Source organism: Microtus ochrogaster, chromosome 19 (assembly GCF_000317375.1).
Source record: "Microtus ochrogaster isolate Prairie Vole_2 chromosome 19, MicOch1.0, whole genome shotgun sequence".
NCBI classification, from domain to species: Eukaryota; Metazoa; Chordata; class Mammalia; order Rodentia; family Cricetidae; genus Microtus; species Microtus ochrogaster.
Genome location: NC_022021.1, coordinates 28,403,649 through 28,427,722, shown reverse-complemented (window position 1 = coordinate 28,427,722; position 24,074 = coordinate 28,403,649). Strand labels below are relative to the sequence as shown.

Sequence of the window (24,074 nt, the reverse complement as noted above, 5' to 3'; positions counted from 1 at the left end):
TGATAATGTACATAACTGTGTAGACTTGTACATGCCTAGCAGCCAGAGGAGGGCATCCAAGAAGCTCCAAGGGTTCTCCTGTCTCTGCTGCCTCCATTATTGGGTTACCGTCATTCAAAGGACAGTACCTGGCATTTGTGTGGATGCTGGAATCCAAAGTTCCCTCCTTATGTTTCAACAGAAATCACTTTTAACCCTTGTATCATCTCTGTAGCCCTGTTACTGTCTTTTATCTTTAAAAGAAAGAAAAGGGGAGTGATGAATGGGAAGAGGGAAGGTTTGATCTCTGTTTCATTCTTGATTGATTGAATCAAGGAAACATTAGTGAGGCACGTTTTGGAGTGTCTCAGAGGGAGGGCCTTTACAGATAGTGTTAACAGAGGAACAGAGACTGAATGTGCACATAAGATTGAATGAAAGGTTAAAATGGATAAATCCTCTGAGCACTGGCATTGCCCTTTTCCCTATCCTAATCCTCCCAGATGTGAGCAAGCTCCTAGAGTCACATCTGTGAGCTGCTTCTGTTGCCATGGGTTTCCTTGATATGATAGACTATAGTCTCAAATTATGAGCCAAAATAAATCCTCCCTTGTCTAAGTTGCTTCTTATTAGATATGTAGTCACAGTAATAAGTAACTAAAGCAGAAGGGAAAATAGAGAAAGCGTGGTGGTTTTGAACATAGCCATCCTTATCTGAAGAACTAGAAACCGGGACAACTGTGAAGCTACTATGGGGTATATTGTTTTCATGCTCAAAAGTTCATGTGCTCACAAATTCGATTGCTTTATGAGTGTAAGCACTGTGATGTGCAATAACATACTGTGTTCAAAGAGTCTCTTTGGGGTGGGTTCTCAGGGTTCACGTGCATGCCCGGGAAAGAAACAATTGGTCCCTGACCCACTTGAAAGAAAAGGTCAGAAATATGGGGAAGGGTTTATCTAGTACCATGAAGAAAAGCACCATAAGGCCAATCCTGTGTCAACCAAGGATGAGCTCTCTCTAAACAGTCTCTTTTCTTATTTTTTTTATCATCCATATTGCATTGTGTTACTCGTTATCAAAGAGTGAATAAAAGAAATGGCTATAATTCATTGGACACAAACTATATTACTAGAGACAGTGAATATATGAAGCTAACCATGGTCAGGATTAGCAAACATTGCTAGAGTGAATTCTACTCCTGCGGGTAGGCACAAAACAGGCAATAGAAAGGTGCCATGACTTGTTTAAAGTGTGAGACATGGTAAAGTCCAACTAACTTGAGCTGAAAGGAGATAGGACTATTTCATGCTGAATACTGTTTGGCAAAATGTTAAATAGAGAAGAATTCTGAGAAAATTGTGTGGCACCATACAATACTTCTGTCTAGACCAGCATGACTGATTTCTGCTGGGCTGTGTATTGCATCTGTGGTTAACTAGAGATTAAATCAGTGCTAGGTGGTTTAGGATGGCTCACTTATCTAGACCCCTTACCTACATGTCTACTGATATTAAGGCAGTGGTTCTCAACCTTCCTAATGCTGCAACCCTTTAATACTGTTCCTCATGTTTTGGTGAGTCCTAACCGTTATTTTCATTGCTACTTCATGACTGCAATTTTTCTACTGTTATGAATCATAATGCAAATATTTGATATACAGGATATCTGATATGGAACCCATGTGAAAGGGTCTGTTAACTCCAAAGGGGTCGTGACCTACAGATTGAGAACTTCTGTGTTAAGGGGCTAATGGAGCATATGTCTCAGATCATGATGTTTTTCTTGCCCATTGACTGGGCTCCAAAAGTAAACAAAACAGTGCATTCATGCCTTTACTGACCGTTGCTTGTTTTGCTTCCTAACGTCTGTGCATATTAGGGTCCTCTGGGAAGCAGATGCCAAGGCAGTGTTAGACATTTCAGAAATCTATTGCTAAAATGCCAATGGAAGGGGGGGGTGAGAAGGAGCTGAAAGAGGCTGATAGTTTCCAAGTACAGGTGGTGATGCAGGCCCTTAGGAAAAACTCTGGAAGGGGGGGGGTAATGATCAATTTTGTCATTTAGATAAAGTGGGGACATGAGCCGGGCGGTGGTGGCGCACGCCTTTAATCCCAGCACTTGGGAGGCAGAGGCAGGCGGATCTCTGTGAGTTCGAGACCAGCCTGATCTACAAGAGCTAGTTCCAGGACAGGCTCCAAAACCACAGAGAAATCCTGTCTCGAAAAACAAAAAACAACAACACCACAAAAAAAGTGGGGACATGATCCCAATAGCTTTAGAAGCAAATACAAAAATAGTTGTTATTTTACATCACTCAGGCCTTGCTAAAAAATGTCTTCTGCTAGGATGTATTGCTTCTTTGTTGTTGCAAGTAAATTTTGTTAAAGCTTTCCTTTTTTTTTAAAGGAACAAGACTATAATCAGGTGAAATTAGTATTTTACCTAAGATGTATATAATTGTCTGGATGATAAAATCAAATGTTCTTTTGCACACAATTTGTCTTATTTGAATGTAAGAGTGGCTTGCACTTGCTTGTGTTTACTTGCAGGTTCACCCCAAATTCCACTATAAACAGGCTCATGACCCTGGCACAGATACTTCTTGTGTGGCTTTTTCCTATGATGGTAATGTCCTTGCCTCTCGTGGAGGTAGGTAAACAGCTCTTTTTGATGTGTTTCTATACATAAGAAGAATCCTTAACTCTTAAATGTCAGACAAATGTCTTAATGCTTACTAAAGTTAACTGTGCCTTGTTAATGTATCTTTGCCAGTCAGATTCTTTTTTAATTAAAATGTGTTTTTAACTTGGCAACATTGTCTGTATCAAAATTTACTAATTGGACTTGCAAGATGGCTCAGCAATTAAAGTGCTTGCTGCCAAGCCTGGTGACCTAAGGATTATTCGATTCCTAGAGCTCACATGGTAGAAGGAGAAAACAGCTCTACAAAGTTGTCCTTTGGCATCTGTGTGCAAGCTTTAGCATGCTTTTGTATGTACGTGCAATAGATAATTAATTCATGCGTGCATAAATAACAAATGTAAAAGTATTATCAACCAAAGTTTAGAAACTATGTTTTTTCTTTAGATTTTTATTTTATCTTCAGATGTCACAGGAATTTAGTCTTCATGAATGGCTTTTGTTTCTGCCTTTAGAATTTGTGACTGATCACCTACATTCTTTTATTCTCTGTGTATATACATGAGGCAAGCACTCTACCACTGAGCCATGTACATAAACCATGGTTTCTTTGAGCCAGGGTCTTTATCGTAGCTCAAGTGTGAATTCAATAGGCTTGCTTCAAGCTTTTGATTTGTTTGACGCCTAAAGATGCTGCTTGTTTGACAGATGTATATGAACATTCCCAGCTATCTGCCTCTATTTGTTCTCTCTTGCTTTATCATTTCGTGCCTGCTATTTCAAATGTTGTGTGGTACTCTTTCTACTGTCTGAGTTCAAACATCACCACAGTTTAGTTTTGGGGGTCAGGGGTTTTATAATTAGCTGCTTTCCACTCTATTTTATTCTGTATTATTGTATTCTAACCTAGATATGGTTACATGTTGGGTATTCCTGATTTGTTCCTGATTTGTATGCTACGTCCGTCTCACATGAATAAGGCTGTGTCTAGTAGAGGGGTAGACGGTAGCTGGGCAGCCTGTGAACTATAAATTATGGAGCATGGCTGCGGATTTCTGAGCTGACTTGTGACAATGCAGTAATATTCCAAAGTCAGGGACAGAATGGGCTTTATTAACTCTCCAATCTCTCTTCCAACTGATCCTGATTCCTTCTTGGACCCAAAGGGCCAAGGCCAGTCTTAGGCTGTGGGTACTTTGGAGAAAGGGCAGAAGACATTACTTATATGAGCTTGATTCTTGTTCTAGTTAGGAGTTTGTGAGTAGCCCTATAGAAATATAAAAATGGTATCCTTATAAGAATGTTCATTACTCTTTAAGCAGCTTGAAAAAGTAGTACTTTTCCAGCAAAATGAAGACTAATAGCCACAAGTTGAATTACTCAGGGAGGCAAGAAATAATATGGCCTACCTCAAGTCAGATTACTCTGGGGGGCAAGGAATAACATGGCCTACCTCATTAATGTTGATAGATCATTCTACCCACATACTAATGGGAAAGATAATCTGTTGTGAGCTGAACTATTTCCAGGCCTGATGGTTCTGAAATTAGGCTTTCCCAAGAAAGCCGGTTGTACTCAGCATACCACAGGGATCTACCATCTGCTCTAATGTGGCTCTTTGGTGGAAGTTCTGCAGAGTTGCCAACAGATGCTAATCAATCTGGAAAGTAATTGCTAGGAGGATGACTAAGCATCATATAATTTTATACTATTTTTGCAACTGCTATTGCCTTTTCAAACTCCCTAACCAAATAAAAAAGGGAAATGTGCTTCGGTGCACTCGGTTCTCTCTTCTTTCCGCTTGATTCATCTTTCTTTACTTCTTTCCATCCTCCCTTTTTTATAGTTATACATTGTTTAGCAAACCTTAAGCTGGCAGGAGTTCTTTTGTACAAAATTCTCTTGTCTTTTGTCCCCTTCATTCCTCAATTAGGTGATGATACACTAAAATTATGGGACGTCAGACAATTTAATAAGCCTTTATTTTCGGCCTCAGACCTTCCCACCTTGTTCCCAATGTAAGTCATAGTTTCTTTTCTAAGTTAAAACAACTTTTTCATGTGTGTGATGTTTTGCGATTTGTATGCCTATGTACCACACATGTGCCTGGTGACCGAGAAGGCCTATAGATCCCCTAGATCTGGAGTTATAGATGTTTGTGGACCACAATATGGATACTGAGAATTGAACCTGGGTCCTCTAGAAGAGCAGCCAGTGCTCTTAAACATTGAGTTATCCTCCAGGCCCACAGGCACAAGTAGCATATTTTGTTATTTGATCAGCATAGGTGAACAATTTCTTTAATGTTAATTTGTATCAAGTATTTTAATCTTCTAGGAAAGGGATTTGATAAAGTATTTTTTTAATTTTGCATATTTGTTTTGAAGATAAATTATGTCAATTTGTCCCTGATTTTATATGTATATTTGTTATATACACACAGAGCTCTTTATGTTATTGACACTGTTTTGTCAGGAATGACCAAACATAGTTATCTCCAGTCTACTATGTCTGGCAACTGAAGCTTTCAAAGATTATTCTGAGGCAGCTGAGGTGGGATTTAACCTCTAAGTCCTATAATTGGTGCCTAGGAAACGGTTTCTATTTTGGAAGAAGTGAAACTTTACATCTGTGTTAAATAATGACCAACAGGAAGGTTCAAATGAGAGAAACCGTGTGGTAGTAGAGCGCCCATGCCAGCACAGCCCACGGCCTGTGTGTTAGCTGTTAAAAAGTAAACCTACCAGCAATCGCCAGTTTAGAACAGATGAGGGGTTTAGAACCATTACGCCTGCTGAAACAATGCCGACCCCATAACTTCTCTGCATAACGTGTAGAATATCCACAATAAAGAACTGCAGAGTCAAAGACAGCAGCTTGTTTCCAGCAGCGCAGCTTCCTTCTCTTGTGGAGCTTGACTTGATGTGACTGACACCATTTAGAGGTGATAGCGGTGACGGGGGCAGTACAAGTAGTTTTGTAGTGGCCAAAGCTAATATGACTTTATCAGATGTGTTTGTTTGTCTGTAGATAATACTCCGTATTGCATGTTTCTCACACTCTCTCTACATTACAACATGTCATGGTATGGAAATTAAAAGCAGACTCTGAAGTCAGACTGCCTACATTTGAGTCCCAGATGTATCCCATTCTTGTGTGTTAATGAGCAAGGCTTAGTTAACCTCTCTGTTAGTACAATGAGGAGGACTTCTAACCTATAATGTTATTGTAAAGATTAAGCAAATTATTTAAAATGCCTGATGTGTAGGCCAATGTGTAGGCATTAGCTTTTTTTATGGGGATGTTTATGTGTTTTTAGTTCTCGCATTATCGCTACACTGCTGTCAGAGCCCTGGGTTTATACTTGTCGTTTCTTTTGTGTGTAGGACTGACTGCTGTTTCAGTCCTGATGATAAACTCATAGTCACTGGGACCTCTGTTCAAAGGGGATGTGGCAACGGCAAACTTGTCTTCTTCGAGCGCAGGACTTTCCAAAGGGTGTATGAGATCGACATCACAGATGCGGTATGTTCCTTCTTTTTCTCTCTATTCTTGAATGAAGTGAAGTTAGCATCTCTTGTTTTGTTTTGAATAGAACACAAACTCTGGCCTTTACAGTAGTATAATGGTGGTTTCTTGTTCTAACAGAAGACTTTTTGTTTTGTTTTGTTTTGTTTTAAGACAGGGTTTCTCTGTTATAGCTCTTGCTGTTCTTCAACTCTCTGTAGACCAGACTAGCCTTGAACTCACAGAGATCTGCTTGCCTCTGTCTCCCAAGCGCTGGGTTTAAAGGCATGAACCACCGTGCCTAGCCACTATAAGTCTTTTTAGGACATTGTAGACTGACTGATCTACATTGTCCCCTTTCCCCCAGCATGACGCTTTTTATAGACTCAGACTTTAGTCAGAAGTTCAGCTGAGTCTGTGTTGTTTTTCTCCTGGAACCAGACTAAGGAAGGATGAGGTTGGTCGTCATGCAGTGCATAAGGAGGAGTGGCCTACAACATGTGTGTTCCTGTGCAATTGTGAAATGTATGCCCTCAGGCAGATGGAAGTTTATCATTGATTCCTAAATCTTTAAGGCTTTGAAAAGGTTCTGCATGCGAAGGTCATAGCAATAAGAGAAGACTTAACATTACCCGGAACCTAATTTAGTATTCAGAAGTTTAAAACATTTACATTTGACTCTGGCATATTTTTTAAAAGACAAAGAACCTTTAGTTTTCCATGCGTATTTATATGAACACTAAAATATTAGCATTCATTCATTTGTTCATTCATTCATTCATTCATTTGTATCCTGAGACTGGAGCTGTGTGGAACGTAATAATGATGAAGGTTCCGGGAAGAAAATTTGAATTCCTTAAAGGTGCATTTTATTATTTAGATGGTAAAGCAAATAATTGTAACTTTCTGAGTGTGAAATAGGGCAATTGATGTCTGTGCCTCTTTTCTCTGGCTCAAATCCTGAGTAATACCTCATCTCACACAGTGTTCCTCTGTTGCTTTCTCCAGTTGTTTCAGCTCTTTGTAAACAGTTGAGACAAATTATACACTTCAGTGATTCAGACAGTTGAACAACTGTGTTTAAACAAAGCTCATGTCTCAGATGTCTAGTGTTACTATAGGTCTTAATGTGTAGGTCCCAAATTTGAAGCTGTGCTGGACTTTATGTTACAGATGTGAAGTAGTAAGGAGACACACTCTTGATATACATTCAGGTTTTATGGAGTCTAATATCATGAAATGTTAAACTTGTTAGTGCTTGAAATACAATTTTAGGGATACATCTTGGAGCCAACAAAAACTCTAGATTCAAAGAGAAATAATTGTATTAATTTTAATCTCAAAAAAATAAAATTTCAGTACTTATAAAATTCCCCCAAAATGTTTAAAAAGTAAAATTATTACAGTTGGTTATTTCTGAAGTAAGCTATACCTCTAAATGACTGTACGTTTCCTGTATTATTTTTGGTGTGGCATTTTTAAATTATAATTTAAGTTGAAATATAAAAACATTAAGAAAATGTAGGTAGGCCTACACATTAGACATGCTTGGCTTCATTTATTTGTTGGAAGAACATACTGTTTACTCAGAAAATCTGTGTCTCATAATGTGATAATATTCTCTCTGTTGCTCTTCCTTTCCATGGCATTTCCATCACCTCATGGTATAGACTTATTTGTTCTTTATGTCTTTGATCAAGTTCTAAATCCCATGCGGGTAGAAACATTGTTTTCTTTTCTGTGGAATCCTTGGGGTTTGCTGCATAGATAACATTTGAAAAGTACAATCATGCATAGTGCAAAATAAAGTTGTGTCCTTGAAAGGTGAAGCAGGACAAAGGCTTTTTGAGTTACAGAGATTGAACTGGAATAAAGAAGTCATTTTATTTTTTAGCCATTTATTTGAAAACAAGGAATGACATAGGAATGACCTAGGCTGTTGAAGTGAAAGGGCTAGATTTACCAGATTGGTGAGCATCTGTATATGAAATGAGGTTTCTCACTTCAAATCTTAGTGAACATTTCTGAGATAATAGTTTATCTTAAGACTAGGCATGTAGCTTAGTTGGTAGTATGCCTCCATAGGGGAATCCTGAGTTCAGTACCTAGAGCTGAATGGTATGGACTGGATGTGGTAGTGCATGTTTGTGATTCCAGCATTCAGTTTTGAGGTGAAGGCAGAAGATCAGGAATTCAAGGACTTTCTCAACTGTACTTGTCCGCTGCCAAAACAATCTTTTCTGTCTACCTGTGTCTGATCCTTTAGGAAAGACACTGAACCCTGTTTATTGATATGAAAATGTAAGTTTTTGTTTTATTTTGGGTTTACATTTTTACTACAGATGGGCAAATGAGTTTAGTGCATAAGAAAAAGTGCATACATTTTGGGAGCATCATTTATAATTCATAGCTGAAATGGTTACTGGCTGATGAGTTTGATAGGAAAGGGTATAGAAGAGTAGAAAGATTACCCTTAAGTAACAACATACAACAGGAGAGAGCAAACCAAGAGACACTAACAAAGGGAAAAGTTCATTAAATAAAATATATGTTATATTAGCACGAGTCAATTTGGAGAAGCAAAGAAGCAGATTTTCAGATCCATTTGGATAGATAGTTGAAGAGAGACATGGAGACAAAGACAAAACCGCAGGGCTTGGAAAGGCCTCTGTAAATCATTGATTGATGGTGGTGATGAGGGCGTGTTAACATCAGGCAGCCTCCGTGTCTGTTTATATAGTAGAATGTTAGGCTAAAGGGTTTAAACTGCCCTTTTGACCTGTTGCTTCAAGTTTTGGCTTCTTGGGAATGTAAGAAAATAAACACATCCCTTGGACTAGATAAAGCACGGACACTTTGCTAGAAGAGTCAAAGGGAGTAAGGGACGACTGTTTTCATTGTGTGACGTTTTGTCATCAAAGCCCCAACACTCATTATTCTTTTAGTAATTCCATGATTCAGTATAGTGAGGAGATTCTTGTTGAGTTTTGCTTTTTATAAAAGGGAACATCTGATACTCTTAGCAGTAACAGTTGCTACTGTTAGTGAATATACAGGCAGTGGCATTTAATGTCTACCCTAGATGTTGTCCGTTCACCTTGGGGAACCATGATTGGCTTTACTCTTCTAATACCCTCTCCTAAGACAGAACAAACTCTTAAGTAGTTATAATGTAGGACAGGAAGCTCAACATAATGTGGACCCAAATATTTACAACTAAGAGATGTCGATCTCTGCAATTAAAATTTTATTGACTAAATGTGGCCTATAGTCTTTGTCCAAAAACAGTGTTTTAAAATATAGCAGGTGCAGGCCAGCTAGATAGGTCAGTGGATAAGAGCACTTGTTCCACAGGCCTGATGAGCTGAGTTCAATTCCTGGAGCCCACATAAAGGTGGAAAGGGAGGATGGACTCCACATGCACTCCATGGTATATCGTGAGTAAATATACATCCCAACATTAATAATAAAATTTAGCAAGTTTATTTTTCATGTTTTGTTTGAAACTGTTTTTTAAAAAGTCTTATTTCAACTCTACTTTGTGAATTGTGCCAGTCTGAATATTTTCCTTTCTGTAGTTAGTGTAGACTCACCATGCAGACTCTCGACTCCTTCAGTAGGAGATGGCAGATGTTTAAATTTTATTATTTTCATTGCATTCAGCAATGTTTTCACACATTTTACAATGCAAGTGCAGTTGTTTTTGGAATTTTCCTTTTGTTCAATTGTACACCCCCATATACAGACAGATAACACAACACACATACACGCACGCGCGCACGCGTAATTTTAGATGAATAGATGACAATAATATGATTTTTATGATATTATTTATTGACTCAGTTACTACCAGCTTATCATTGTCGTTTATTTTCATTCATATTGGTTAGATTATATATAACTTTTGATAAAATTATGTTATGTCAAAGTTCATATACTTAACCAAAAGAAAGGGGAAAGTTCTTGCTTAGGATCAATTTATCTGATAATAGAAATTGTTGTCTACATCTGTTGAGGAAAAAGTAAGGTCCATAATTCTGTTTTCAAAAAACAAGAATTGGCCATGGTGGCTCATTGACTCTGAGGAGGCTAAGGCAGAAAGAAGGATCAGTGTGATTTGAGGCCAGCCTGGGCTAGTGAACCCTGTCTTCAAATACAATAATACAAACAAATACTTTCCATGAGAATAATGGCTGTCTCCTTCTTTATTTAATCTTGTGAATTTTTGAAGAGAAATTGAGTTCACATCTTCCCTTACCCTAAGATCTCATTCTTCATAGACACATTCCATTGCAAATAAGATTAATTTTTAGATATTTATTATCCCACTACTCATAGGCTATCTCAGATGTGACATTAAAATTAATAGCATCGATGTTTAATAAAATTGCTATATATATTACTTTAAGCATTGAAAATGCCAATTTACCACAAAAGTATCACACACAATACATTTAACATCTTATTATATACAGTATATATATATATAAAACATGTGTTCTTTTAAAATTATACTTATTTGCATATTTTTATGTATGAGTGCTTTATCTTCATGTCTGCCTGCATGCCAGAAGAGGGTATTGTACCCTGATATAGATGCTTGTAATCTGTCGTGTGATTGCTGGGAACTGAACTCAGGACCTTTAGATAAGCAGCCAGTGCTCTTTCTTAACTGCCGAATCATCTCTCCAGCCCCTCATGTGTGTTCTTACTAGGGGAGAATACTGGTATTTTAAGTGTGAAGAGTTGAAGAGGAAGAACAGATGGATATAAAAGGGCCATAAATGCTAAGCTCCTTCATGAAGCTAGCTATTTACCTTAATTTATAAGTGATGACCATTCAGACTGTACCCATCCTCTATTATTTATGCCTGTGGAGGAGGACAGAAAGATAATTCAAATAAATGGATATTCCAGAAGTGCTCAGAGATGCCTTTGGAATGTGTCTTTGTTCTTACATTTGAATATAGATATATGTGATCTGGGAATTCACTTCAAACAAATTACTGAAGCCCAGCATGTGAGAGCTTGTCTCCGAAGGAGCAGAGGACTCCATCTGTTCTTCCTTTGCTACGGGGAATAGACTAATCATGTCTTAGTGATACAGAGTTCTAGTTCAGGCAAAATTGCCCCACCCTGAAAGCTTCTAAAAGTAGAGGGGTTGAGTAGCATCTATGCCAGGTCAGGCTCATCCTAGTAGTGATACACAAGAGAACGTGAGCTATCAACAGTGAAAATGCCAGTAGAAACGAAGACTGCATTTGGCATTTAGCTGCCTTCTCAAATATAGTGAAACCTTCTTAATGCAAAACACAAGGAGATGGAAAATGTGGGCTTTGAATGAACTAGTTTTCCATTATCTGATTTTTATTATAGAGCAGTCAGGCTGCCGGTTGCCTAGAGAATATCAGTTGCTTTGAATTATGTATTTTTGAATAAAGTGATATCAGCTTAATGATATTTCACTTCAATTCACTTCTTGAAGTATTAATGCAGATCCTAGAAGGAACCGGGTCAACATATTCTTATGTAATAAAGCCGGTATCACAGCCAAGTGATAGGGCAGTTTATCTAACAGGAAGGCGGGCTTTCAGAGGGTGTTTCCTCATCTCCCATAAGTAGAAGGTGTTGGTATTTAGTGTAAACTGGCCAGTGTAACACTGGCACACGTCTAGCATGGCTCTTAGGACAGTGTTTCATTATCTGTTGGCTCAGTGCTCAATCTTTAATCGCCAGGGCAAAAAGATGCTATCCATTATAGCAAAAGACAGAATTCTGGTTTTGCTGCCTTCATAATATAGAAGATGTGGCACCAGAAAGACACTAAGCTCGTTCTTGGGATTTCCTTAAGGAGTCTGCTTATACATATAATTTGCATGCAACTATAACTTAGCTTCAATTGCCTGCCTCCTAATGTCCAAGAAGGACTTAATGAAATGACTGTTTTGTTCTCAGAGAACCTGAAGGTTTCACGCTCTGAATGGTCGATAGCAGCCATACTCAGGATCTAAAGAATGTCCCTCTGTAGGCACATAGGTGTTGGAAGCAATGGAGCCATTGATTTCCTTCTCGTCTATTAGTAACTGCCTTATCAAGTCTTGAAATATTTTAAGAAAAGAAGATGATAGGCACTAGTGTACTTCTGATCCCATTGTATTGTTTTTTTGAAAATTGTTATATTATGAACTTTACCTTTTTCTAAAGAGTGTGTATAGTGGAGTGATTTATAAGACATATTGTATATAAGCAGAATCGACATCATCTTCATCATACCATCTGTGACTACTTGCAAGAGCCCTGAGAATGGAATACTTGACATTCCATTATAAACTATAGGCCATTAATTAGAAAGGAAGATTCCCACTCATGTAGCTGGGATGTTCCCTTGACAGCAATACCACTGCGAGCTACTGGCTTTTGCTTAATTAGCTGCTGTCTGGAGTCGGGCATACTTTCTGCAGATTCCCCACATTATTATAGAGTCCATGTCTTTCCCTGAGAACTATGATTTAACTGCCCTGTGTGAAAAACTGGAGTTGCTTTTCACAGAAGATTTTTACAGCCTCCCCAAAGAGTTCCTTTCCCCCCTTCTTTAGCCTCACATTCTCATGTTTAGAGCCCACATCCTTTACTCCAGTCCTCCTGGACTTGGGGAACAGCTGGTCAATATCCACTGCTTCCTTGACGATTATAAAGTTGTGGTTCTTGTCTTTTCTTGTCTGAGCGAACCAAACTTATTCTTAAAAGAGGAAGAACCCCCTTCCCCCGTCCAAAAAAAAAACCCAAAAACTTTTCCTTGAGGATTGGATTTTCTCAGCGCCTCCATTATCTTTGCTAATGTTTCTCAGACGGTCTAAGTTTTCCAGAGACTAAATTGGACTGGGAGGGCCCCTAGGGGGCTGCAGGTGCTGTGTGTGCTAAGTGCATGACATTCCTTGTGCTTAGTACAGCACTTGGTATGTGGTAGCCATTTGTTAGAAATGTTTTTGTTGATCTTGCTTTACTTTTTATTGCATTTGATTATAGAATGTTCTTATTGAGATTTAAGATTTATACCTAATGGTCTAATTCCTCTCACTTTCTTTTGTTTGTATTTTTTAATGATTTTGAAAATAATTTGGGATGTCATAAATATAACGTACTTGTAATTTGATGAATGAAGTGCACATTTTGTTTTGTCTGCTTATTTAAAACTTGAGATTGATTCTCTCTTTTGCACTTTCTAAAAATAACTGTGTTTGAGTTCAGTGGAAGAAACCCAAATTTGCTACAGATGCTAAAAATATTGGCAATCTAAACTCTGTTTAATATAATTTGCTTTGGTTGTTATACTATTAATTAATGTGCTTTATTGTAAAATATACAGTGATTTGAAGTAAAAAGGAAAAAAAAATCACGTGTAGTCCATGTTGGGCTCAAGCTCATGTTTCTCCTGCCTCAACCTCCTGAGTGCTGGGATTGCAGGTGTGCACCACTGCCCTGAGCTTGAAGCAAATAAACATTACCTGTTAGCATTTGACACCGCAGTCTCTTGTTAAGGAGCTGGGAGCATGGTTCATTAGTTAAGAGCACTAGCTGCTCTTCCAAAGAACTCAGGTCTGATTCTAGCATCCACAGCTGCTCACAACAGTCTGTGATTCCTGTCCTAAAGGGGTCCAGTGCCCTGTTCTGGAACTTCACACACATGGTGCAAAGACATACATGCAGGCAAAAGACCGCTTAAAGTAGAATTTTCTAAATTAAAATATTTAATCAATATCTTTTTTTCAGACTGGAGACAAATATATGATTATTATCTCATTTTTTTAGTCTCTTTTAAAAAGACAATTTTTAGTTTAACAAGTGGATTCTTTTTTTTTCTGTATTTTTTTTTTTATATTTTTCTCCACTCCCAACAAGTGGATTCTTAATTCAGGTATACTTATTAGAGTCCTGACATTCTTTTTTGAAATAGTGCTTTCTGTAGAATCAAGATTTAATCCTATAGCTGAGTGACTTTCCCTAAGATCATCTGGTTGACTGGGACCTCACTTTTGAGAGCCTCTATAATCCCATAATTCTTAAATTCTTTCTATCTGTAAAAATCAACATGTGTGATGGAATGTGAGATGGGGTCAAGGGCTGTCACCTTGTCCCAGGCTTCCTGAGAGGAATGAGCACTAGGAAGAGGAGGCGTCCAGTGTGTCACTTCTGGGGACATTTGCCTCTAACAGGATGCTTAAAACTACTCCTTAGTGCCAGCTTTCTCAAAGAATACTCTCTGCTTTTGTTTCTAGTCTTTTAAAACCTTTAAGCAGTATTTCTGTGTTCATGAAGTAGAAACTTTTATTCCCTTCTCTCCACAAAAGCTTATGTTTTATTTCACTAGTGTTTAAATGTGACTGCATTTCCTTGTGTAGACATGCTGACCATGAATGGCAAAGCCAGATAAATAATCAGAAGCTAGATAACATAACCTTAAGAATGAGCATAGTTAACTACTCTATAAAATCAGACAAAGAACCTGGGAGGTGGCTTAACAGTTAAGAGCCCCATATTCTCTTCCAGAGGCTCTGGGTTTGATTTCTGGCACCTTCGTGGTGGCTCACAGCTGCTAATAACTTCAGTTCTAGGAGGTTCAATGCTCTCTTCTGGTCTCTGTGGGCACCAGGCACATAGCTGTACACAGATATACATGCAGGCAAAAAAAAAAAAAACCAGTCACATAAAATAATAGAAATAATTGATTTAAAAAGCAACCAGTGATGAGAGAGCATATGCTTCATGAGTCCATCTTGGTTTATAGATGGTTTGAAGATGAACAGGAAAATACATTAGTCTTCACATCATTTGTAGACATATAGCAATGCCTAGTGCTCAGGCATCAAATGCAGCACCACTCTGTGTTCCCTGATGGGCCAGTGAAGGACTCAGTGTCCTGTAGGATTTGCTGAGGTTTTCTTCTCCATCCTGATGAAGAGTCTGTCCTAACACATTTTCCAGCTGTTCTATCAGAGCTCTGGCCGAATTTTCACATGAGCAGATTATAATTAACATATACCTCAGGATAGTATTTCCTTTCTGGAATCATAGAAAATGGTTTTGTAGGAGGAGTTTTCGAGATCTCAAAAGGATAAATAAAATAATATGATATTTAAAACATATTTGCTTGTACTATTAGATAAATGATGTTATTTTAATGCCATGTATATCTCACCTATGTGAGGAGAGTCTACTCTTTTTTTCATTTCTTTAAAATTTTTCTTGCTTAATTATTTCCATTCTTTGATCACACATATGTTTAATAGTTAGAGACTTAATATGTTATATACATTTGTGTTTTGTTCAGATAAGCAAAAGACTGGTTAATATTATTATTTCCATCTCTAAATATAGACAAATAAAAGATAAAGGGCCTAAGTCTGTGTAGATTAGGTTATAAGAATTTTGATCGGGTTGGAAAAATTTGTATGAGAAAACATTCTCCAAGATAATATAAGTGCTGCAAAAAGAAAACACCAGTCCTTATGTACATAAGTTCATTAAATTGTATAATCTCTAGGTCTGCTTAATTTTGGTGAATGATGATTTCATTTCCAATTTTTGTAATAAAGTAAAAATTTATTTTAAAAATCACAATTCAGAAGGAAAGATTAAAAAGATAAAAGATCAAGTTTGGTTCACTTAGACAAGAGAAATGTTAACACTGACTTTATAGTCTTCAAAGAGACAGAGGAAATCGACTGACCCTTTTACAACTTGGAACTTGTCAGTTGTAACGTGATATTCAAAGATATGGCTGTTCTTTGCTGGAAGTATTGGCCTGAGGTTCCAGTACCTACCTCAAATGCCATTCAGGTCTGAGAGGCCTCCTTGTCTTGCAACTCCAGTAACCCGTGCTGTGCCCACCAGTCAGGCGTTGTGTTGTTGGAGATGGATTCCCCTAGTCAGGCCTCTGGTCTCTGAGCCATGCGGGAAGACCACCCACCAGTGTCATGTGGATTCCAGCTTCAGTGTCCTCTTGTTTTCTGCTCCCAGGCTCTCATCAATAAAAGCAATTACCAGACATTGTAATTTCTTCTCAAGTTCTGGGACTAGAGCAAATTAGCGTTTGTTGTTTTGAATTAGATGAGGGAAATTGTGTTTAATTTCTTTTACCCAAGAGACATTTTATTTTCTCTGAGAAATTCTTCTTGTGATGAAATTCTTCAAGTTCATTATCAACTACAGATGTGGTTCATTTAGTATCAAGGACACTACCAGGTTCCAGATTTTTGCTGCTTTATTGGTTATATCTCAGTTTTAAAGTACAGTCTACAGTAAGTTGATCTTAATAGATACGTTTTCCATTGGTTTGTTGGGAATTAATATGATAATTAACATGGAAATTTTAAAAAGCACATTGTCTTTATTTGCAGTGGTTTTCAACCTGTGGGTCAGGATCCCTTGAGGACTTCACATGAATCTTTCACTGGAGTTGCCTAAGACCACTGGAAAACATAGATATTTACATTATGATTCATAACAGTAGCAAAATTACAGTTGTGAAGTAGCAGTGAAAGTAATTTTATGGTTGGGGTCCCCAGAACATGAGGAACTGTATTAAAGAGTCGCATTAGGAAGGCTGAGAAGCACTGGTCTGTCAGGTTCGGCAGGTTCAGAGTTGCAGGCATGAGAGTGCTCCAGCTTTTCCCCTTCAGGCTTCGGTCTGCTTTATCAAAGAAAGAATTATTTGTACAGAGAAGGAAAACGATTTTCAAGAAAAATGACAAGTCTAGTTTATGGTAGGACTGTCTTGAAATTGGGGTAAAAAGATAGACATGGCTGCACAGTGAGACCCTGCCTCAAAAGACCAGACAGAGAAGAGAAGTGCAGAGAAAGTGTCTGCCTTCACTCTCTCCATCCAGGAGATGTTTCTATGGGAACCAGGTGGGTGTTGAGGACTTTTATTTTTTGAAGACTGTAGCTTAATCATCAGATTTACTGCCTGAATCCAGAGGGATGAGGCCAACCCCCAGGCCCATGTGTGTTATACCAAGGTTGGGGAAAACAAGGCTGTGGGAGAGGGAAGGGAGCAAGGACAAGACTAATAGCCTGGAAGAACTGAAGCAGTTCCCACTTCACTCTCTGCCTCCCTAGCCCAGCATTTTACTGCAGAAAACAATTTTCTTTTCCTGTGAACTAGATCACAGACTTGTAGAAATCTAGAGTGCTTTTTCTCTAGTACCTTCGCCTTTCTGTTTGTCTTCTTCATTTGTTCTGTGTTCTTACTCTTGTGGACTGGTACACACGGCCACTAAAGTGTCCTAGGCAGTCCTGAGGATGGCCACGAGGCTAAGGCTTCTTATAAACAGGGCTGCATGATCACGGGCCTCTCCTTTATGAACAGGTGTTAGGCTGGCTATGGGGAATCACTGAAAATGCATGTTTTTCCAAGGAATCGGGGTTTGCTTCTTCGTTCTGCTTCCACATGACAAAACCAAAAGAACACAGACAGAGTGAGGTTTTCAGTGAGGGTCAGCACCTGGCAAAGGTCAGGAAGTGGTGTTTGAACCTAATTGTGTTTAAGATATAAAATTATTAAAGATGATGGGCTTCTCTCTAATGATACTATTTAGATACACATATCACGCACATCTAAGATGTTGCTCGGACATTGAATTCTTTTATAGCAACATTTATGAACTTAGGTTTTTGCTTTGTTCTGTTGTTTTTGTTTTTTGTTTTGTTTTTAGTGATACCATCTGCTCCCTAACCCCTTGCATTTCTGGGGATCAGATGTAAGGTTCTTGAATGCTAGTCAAGCATTTTACTATTGAGCCACAGTCTCAGTCCCTCCCCCCCTTTTTTTCTTTTCTAAAATCAACTTGCTAAGAGTTAGGAAGGTTTGGAAATAATTAAAAACCTTCCAGTTTTCTTCATTGTTCAATATAAGGCTCTGCATGATATAAAGTATAAGGAAATGAATGATGGAATTGAAATCGGGGTACCTGAATGAAATTGGAATTGGAGGTACCTGGACCATCCCTCACCTCTGGCTTAAGTTATGTAACCCAGAAGCATTAATCTCTCACAATCTCAGTTTTTTCGTCTATGAAATGGAGTGATGTACTATTTTTGTAAAGACTTAATTACATCAAATAGGATAAACTTCCAGGGCCAGTAAGATTGTTCAGCAAGAGGAGTCGTTTGTCCCCAAGTCTGACAACCTGAGTGCAGTCCCTCAACTACATATGCTAGAAAGACAGACTGTCTTCTGAAAGTGTCCTCTGACTTCTTTTTTTTGTCACAGGACATGTATCCCCAATATATAAGTAAGTAAATATAATAAAACAATAACATAAAGTCCAGCTCCTTTTCCTCGTGTCCTACAGCACATGTCCAATCACTGCCTTTCTTTTCCTCTCCCCATTTCCATGGTTTCACTTAAACTAGGAAACCACAGAAATAATTATTTGGAATTTTTGTGGCTATCTCACTTTTGCTGAGGAGTAATTCAAAAATTCCTGTCTTTGAATCTTGACGCTGTTGGTAGTACGTGCTACTCTTTTCATCCCTGCTTTCCTATTGGTCTCTGCAGGGTTGGAAGATCTCTGTGTTGAGCATATTCACGATTGTAACTCATCCTGGCCATCTTACGATTTCCAACCTTAGCTACTATGTCTTGGTGGCAGCTGCTAGAGCTAAGTAGTTTGCGACAGTTTGTGGTTACTCTGCATGCCCAGATTCTAAAATAAAACAAGAGTGAGTTGGGGTTTTCAAAAAAATAAAGCTAATTTAGAGCCAGAACGGAATTGAGCTTTGACAGCTAACGGTAGCCATTAGTTGACTCCCATGTTTCAGTGAGCTTAAATGGATCAGTGAAAGAATAAAACAGTTTAATTAAGCAAATCACTATAGTATAGCATGCAGATTAAATTCAGAACTAGCTCTTGTGTTGCAGTGGCCTTCTGCCACTTGCTTGTTCTAATCTGGAGTAAGGCCTTTTTCTTTGGAATTGCAGGTCTTGTGTCTCTGGGATCTTCTCTGGTCCCTTGATTAGGGAATGTCACTTCTCTTGCTTTGCAGCACTGATCAGTACATGTCATGGATCCAGGCGTGTTAGCCAAAGAAACATCTCTTAAAAAGAGGACGGATGTGGTCTGGTTGGCTGAGAGTGATTGCACTCTTTCTGTGGATTTATAGCTCATCTGTCTTCAAATGGGCCTGGGCTCCTAGCAGGCACGTGTCCATTGTTGTTAGGCAAAGCCCAGTATGTGTGTTTGACAAGTTAGTAGTATGGCAACTCTGCTTGCTGCCACCGACTCAGGGATTGTTTGGTTTGGCAAATGGCCAACTCTCTGCTATAAGATGCATTTCCTTGACAGGACAAAGTATGGAGGCGCATTAGCTGCAAAGTTTACAAAGGTTAGCTAAACACACACAATAAATATTAATAAACAAAAAGGCCCACCCACCTTTAGCTTTGAATTTTGTCTCTTCATTCTGTGTTTTGGAATCCCTGTAGTATTTGATTAATAACCAGTCTTAAGGTAATTGAGCCTTAAGTGTCCTTTGCCTAAGTGAATCTGCTCACAGGCCCCTCATGGGCTGCTTTGATTACTCATTGCACAGTGGATAGATCTCTGGAAGAACTGTTTAGTTCAAGGGCTCTTACTTGCCTCTCCCTGCTACAGCCTGAGAAGAGTGCTTGTCCCTATGAGCCTGTGTTGAGCAGAGTGTGTGGTGTGGCTCAGAGCTCTGGAGATAAAGGATGTGAGCAGGAATAGAGGTGAAATGCCTTCAGGCTCCCTGGAAAGCAACCAGACATTGGTCTGCTGGCCTGAGCGGTTGGTGGAGAGGGAGAGAGTAACAGTAACCTGCTGCCCCTGGAAACTGCCTATTTGGCTGGGTGTCTTGGAATTTATCAGGCCTACATTGTGGATCTTTTCCAATTCTTCACCCTGCTCACTTGAAAACGTATTTGAGAACCAGTAACTGCTTAGTCAGACCTCTAGAGAACCAAGGAAGAGAGAGAACTCTAAAGCCATGCCCTTAACATTGTCCTGGGGCTCTTCACAGCTGGCTGGGGTTTCTGAAGGCACTTGGAAGCCCCGACGTGCCTTCCCTTGCTCTCTAGTTCATGTCCATGTTCTCGCCAGGGCTACAGAAGGAAGAAACCAGCCCTGCTGGATTTGTATGATAGTTGGTTATAATAGTGAAAAGCAGAAATCAGATTCTTCCTCTTGGAAAGGAATTATTTTTAACTTGAAAATTGTTTCCAACTCTGCTTAACAAAGCAACCCATTCAGGGATAGGTCACACTCAACTTTTAACTTGTTTGCTGAGCACTGACACTAATCTAAGCACCTGGAATGTCGTGTCAAACAGAACAGATCCAGATCTCTGGCCGTGGGACATGAATTCTAGTTGAGAAGGCAGAGCATAAATAATAAACAAAGCACAGCCTACATTAAAGATATGTGCTATGACCTAAAGAAAAGCAGAGTGAGCAGAGTTAGAGGGTCATAGTTTTGGTTTTGATTGTTTTTTTTGTTTTTTTGTTTTTTTTTTTTTTGAGAGAGAGTTTCTCTGTGTAGCTCTGGATAGCCTGGAACTACTCACTCTGTAGACCAGAGTATCTATCCTCAAACCCAGAGGTCCGCCTGCCTCTGCCTCTGAGTTCTGGGATTAAAGGCGTGCGCCACCACTGCCTGGCTCAAGGGATCATAGTTTTAAATAAGGCCGTGAGAAGTGACATTTAAGCAGAGGAGGGAGGTGGTGCTGGCTCAGGTGATCTTATCCTAGGTAGGGTTACACAAGCCCCTTGTTAGAAAGTTGTGTTTGTGACTCTTCCCATGTTTCCATATACCCGACACCAGGAAGTGTACAGTGATCTAGGCAGAGTTCTCCCTTGGTCTCCATGGCACAGTGCCCGAGGGGCATGAGCTGTTGACACACTTAAGTCCATCTCACCAATCTGGAGCAGTTTATTAGGAAGAAAATCTGACTTTATACATATGCATCCTAAAGTACCTTCCATGACCGTATGCACAAAGCATCAGTGACAAAGAAGGGCTGAGGACAGGGAGGAGAGAGAAAGAGGGTCTGGTGTGATGGCTCAGCAGGTAAGGGATTTGCCACCAAGTCTGACGACCTGAGCTCAGCCTCCGGAAACTATATGGTGGAAGAGGAGAACAGACTCCTACCTGTCCTCTGAGCTCCGCGCGTGTGCTCTGGCACATACTTTCTCCCCTTACTAGAACTAAATAAATACTTGTAAACCAGAGAGAAGTTGGAGAAGGGAAAACCCAACTGTCAAGTATAATTGATTCAAGTATTTCTCCCTTACTGGGCTCTTGTTTTCCTTTTAGCACTTGTTAGCAGTCATTGGAGAGCAGCACCATAGATATGAGGAAAATTGTGAACAGAAAGCTAAAGCAATGGGAAAACCTGCCCTTTCAACTTATATTCCCCGTCCCCACCCCACTTCCAGTGGGGAAATACAAACCCTGACTCTCTGTCGAATGACTCAGTCCACTTCAGTGGCACACAACGTAAGAACCACCTTAGAATATTGCTGAGTGGGAATTAGAAAATTGCAGGCTCTTTTTTAGCTTCCTCCATAGTTTTTGTGGAAGATCAGAAAGGGGTTTGCAGTTATTTAGCTATAGCCAATCAGATGAGAGTCAGAATTTCTGCCTAAAGGGATCTCATAATGAAAGAGTGGAATGGTTAGAGGCAGACTTACAGAACACCAACCACCAAGACAGAGCTCCAAGACTTTGATTCTACCCTGAGAACCCCAGATGTCAGTGTCTGCCTGTACCCTCTTTCCCCTTTAGTTCATATACATAGTATGTAAGGAAGTGGACTGTTGATGGATGTTGGATTAATGCTTCCCCGTGTCTTGCTCCGAATGAGGGTTGTAGAACTTGGTGTGTGGTGTTTGTGCTTTCCAGTGTTAGCTTCGGATTTCCCCTTGAGTCTCTCTGTGCTGTCCCTCCCATCTCTTCCCTCTTACCCCAAACAAAATTGGAAACAGGTTGTGAGAACTCAGAGCCCAGGTTCTTTGGTGCCCCAGAGCACCACGTATTCCTCACCAGAAATGAATTCAGAGGGTCATAGCTTCCAGTGAGCCACCTCTTTAAATATAGCTTTCCATCAGGTTACTATCAAGGCTTTGCGTTTGATATCTGCTTTATTTCTGTCATGGCTTTGCTGTTTTATCTCACAGGCAGGGAGAGATTATTAATTGTCCACCAATATGTACTCTTTGTAAAAAAAGCTTAATGAGGCTTGGATCTTTGTGAACCAAATAAAACAGTAACCACCTGGCCTCAATCTGAGTCCAGCGGGACATATTGTGTGCGTAAGAGCATGAAAATCAGATCTAAATCAGCCGTGGTTGTGTACTTCACAGGGAGCCAGTATTCCACAGTGCCAGGCTCACATGAACTGGACCATCTAACTGGCTCTGAGGAAAGGGGGGTGTCACGTATGGAAGTGAATATCTTGTATTTTTGAGGGTTTCACATGGATAATAAGAGGTGGGATGGAATGTAACTTACAGAACGCCATGATGTGCTATAGAAGAAAGTATCGGAAAAGTTATGGTTACTCTCACACTGGCATTTGATGTGGTAAATGGACCATCAGAGTACTGGCAGGGTCCTCCTTCCCCTTCTTTTTATTTGGCATCTTGAGCTGACTTGTATACCTGTCCTTTCTAGAGCGTTGTCCGCTGCCTGTGGCATCCAAAGCTGAACCAGATCATGGTTGGAACTGGAAATGGATTGGCAAAAGTGTATTACGACCCCAACAAAAGTCAGAGGTATTTCATAGGAATCGCCTGTTTGAGATGGATGACAACAACTGGGGGGAGGGCTTTGATTCACCCTGCTTTTATTCATTTCCCCCTTTGATGGGGATCCACCCTTTTAGAAAAGGCAGCTGGTACAAAGTAAAGCCTCAGACTCCGAGCCTTGTGCTTTAAAGGGGATTTAGATCTCACCCTTGATCTGCGCTGAATTCAAAGCCAAAGTTCCCCAGGGATTTGCAGTCCCTTGGCTGAAACACTGAGTGCAGGGAGGGGAGTCCCTGCTCTTCGTACACCCTGGACAGTGGCGTCCATCAGCAGTGCTGCACGTGTGGGGTTAACAAGACAGGGCACCGGCCACTCACGAGAAACAGAAGCGGCTCTTCCATTTTCTTACGTTTCTCACTTGGCGTTTAGCAGCCACTGGTTTGGATATTGGACAAGGTTATGCTGTGTCAACAGAAGGGAACAGCGCATGAACTTTCCCCGCAGCCCTTAGCTCATGCCATGTCAAACATAAGTAAATCAATTCAATCCCAAGGTCCGAAGACTTCATGAAAGCTCATCTAGAGCCTCAGCTGTTTCCATTTTCTTTTTCACGGGTGGACATATGTTACCACCCCAAAGAAGATGGTCTTTCTGGTAGTATACAAAGGGCAACCTTTGTGTTAGTATACAAATCCACATGCTGAATTTGTGCTCTTCCTGTCGGCCTGTTTTAAGGTCTTACATGCTTTCAGAAGATAGCTAATCCTCATGAGCAAGGTTTCACTGACCACAGTTTTGCTCTAAATAGAAGCAATCCTTTATGGTGAAAAGGTTGGTTGATTTGTAAAATTTCTTTATCATCTTATGTTTTAAAAGTATTTTTGTAGGTTCCTCTTTAAATTTGTGTCTTAAATGCCTTAACACCCCTTTCAACCTTTCACTTGGTGGTAGACACTGACTAGTAGGCTTGAATTTCTGGATTTAGTAATCATTATCATCAAGACCCCAGAAAGTCAAGGATTTGATAGGATGGTCTGCATGGACTCTTTCTAAAAGCATCTCATGACTAATGAAAATGCTACAGTGAGACCTGTGTTTTGTATGGGATCCTTAAAACTGATTTAAAAAATTAATTGTCCAAGCCAGGCAGTGGTGGCGCATGTCTTTAATCCCAGCACTC

At 39.6% G+C, this 24,074-nt stretch overlaps 1 protein-coding gene across 1 annotated transcript in view; it reads left to right on the top strand.

Annotated features, from left to right (window-relative positions):
- Wdr70 (WD repeat domain 70) overlaps nucleotides 1-24,074 on the top strand; it is a 197,604-nt gene that overhangs the window by 156,958 nt on the left and 16,572 nt on the right. Inside the window, exons 11-14 of the mRNA XM_005356603.3 lie at nucleotides 2,532-2,631; nucleotides 4,556-4,640; nucleotides 6,009-6,147; nucleotides 22,821-22,921. Coding sequence (XP_005356660.1) covers nucleotides 2,532-2,631; nucleotides 4,556-4,640; nucleotides 6,009-6,147; nucleotides 22,821-22,921 — 425 coding nt within the window. The remainder of the gene's footprint in view (nucleotides 1-2,531; nucleotides 2,632-4,555; nucleotides 4,641-6,008; nucleotides 6,148-22,820; nucleotides 22,922-24,074) is intronic.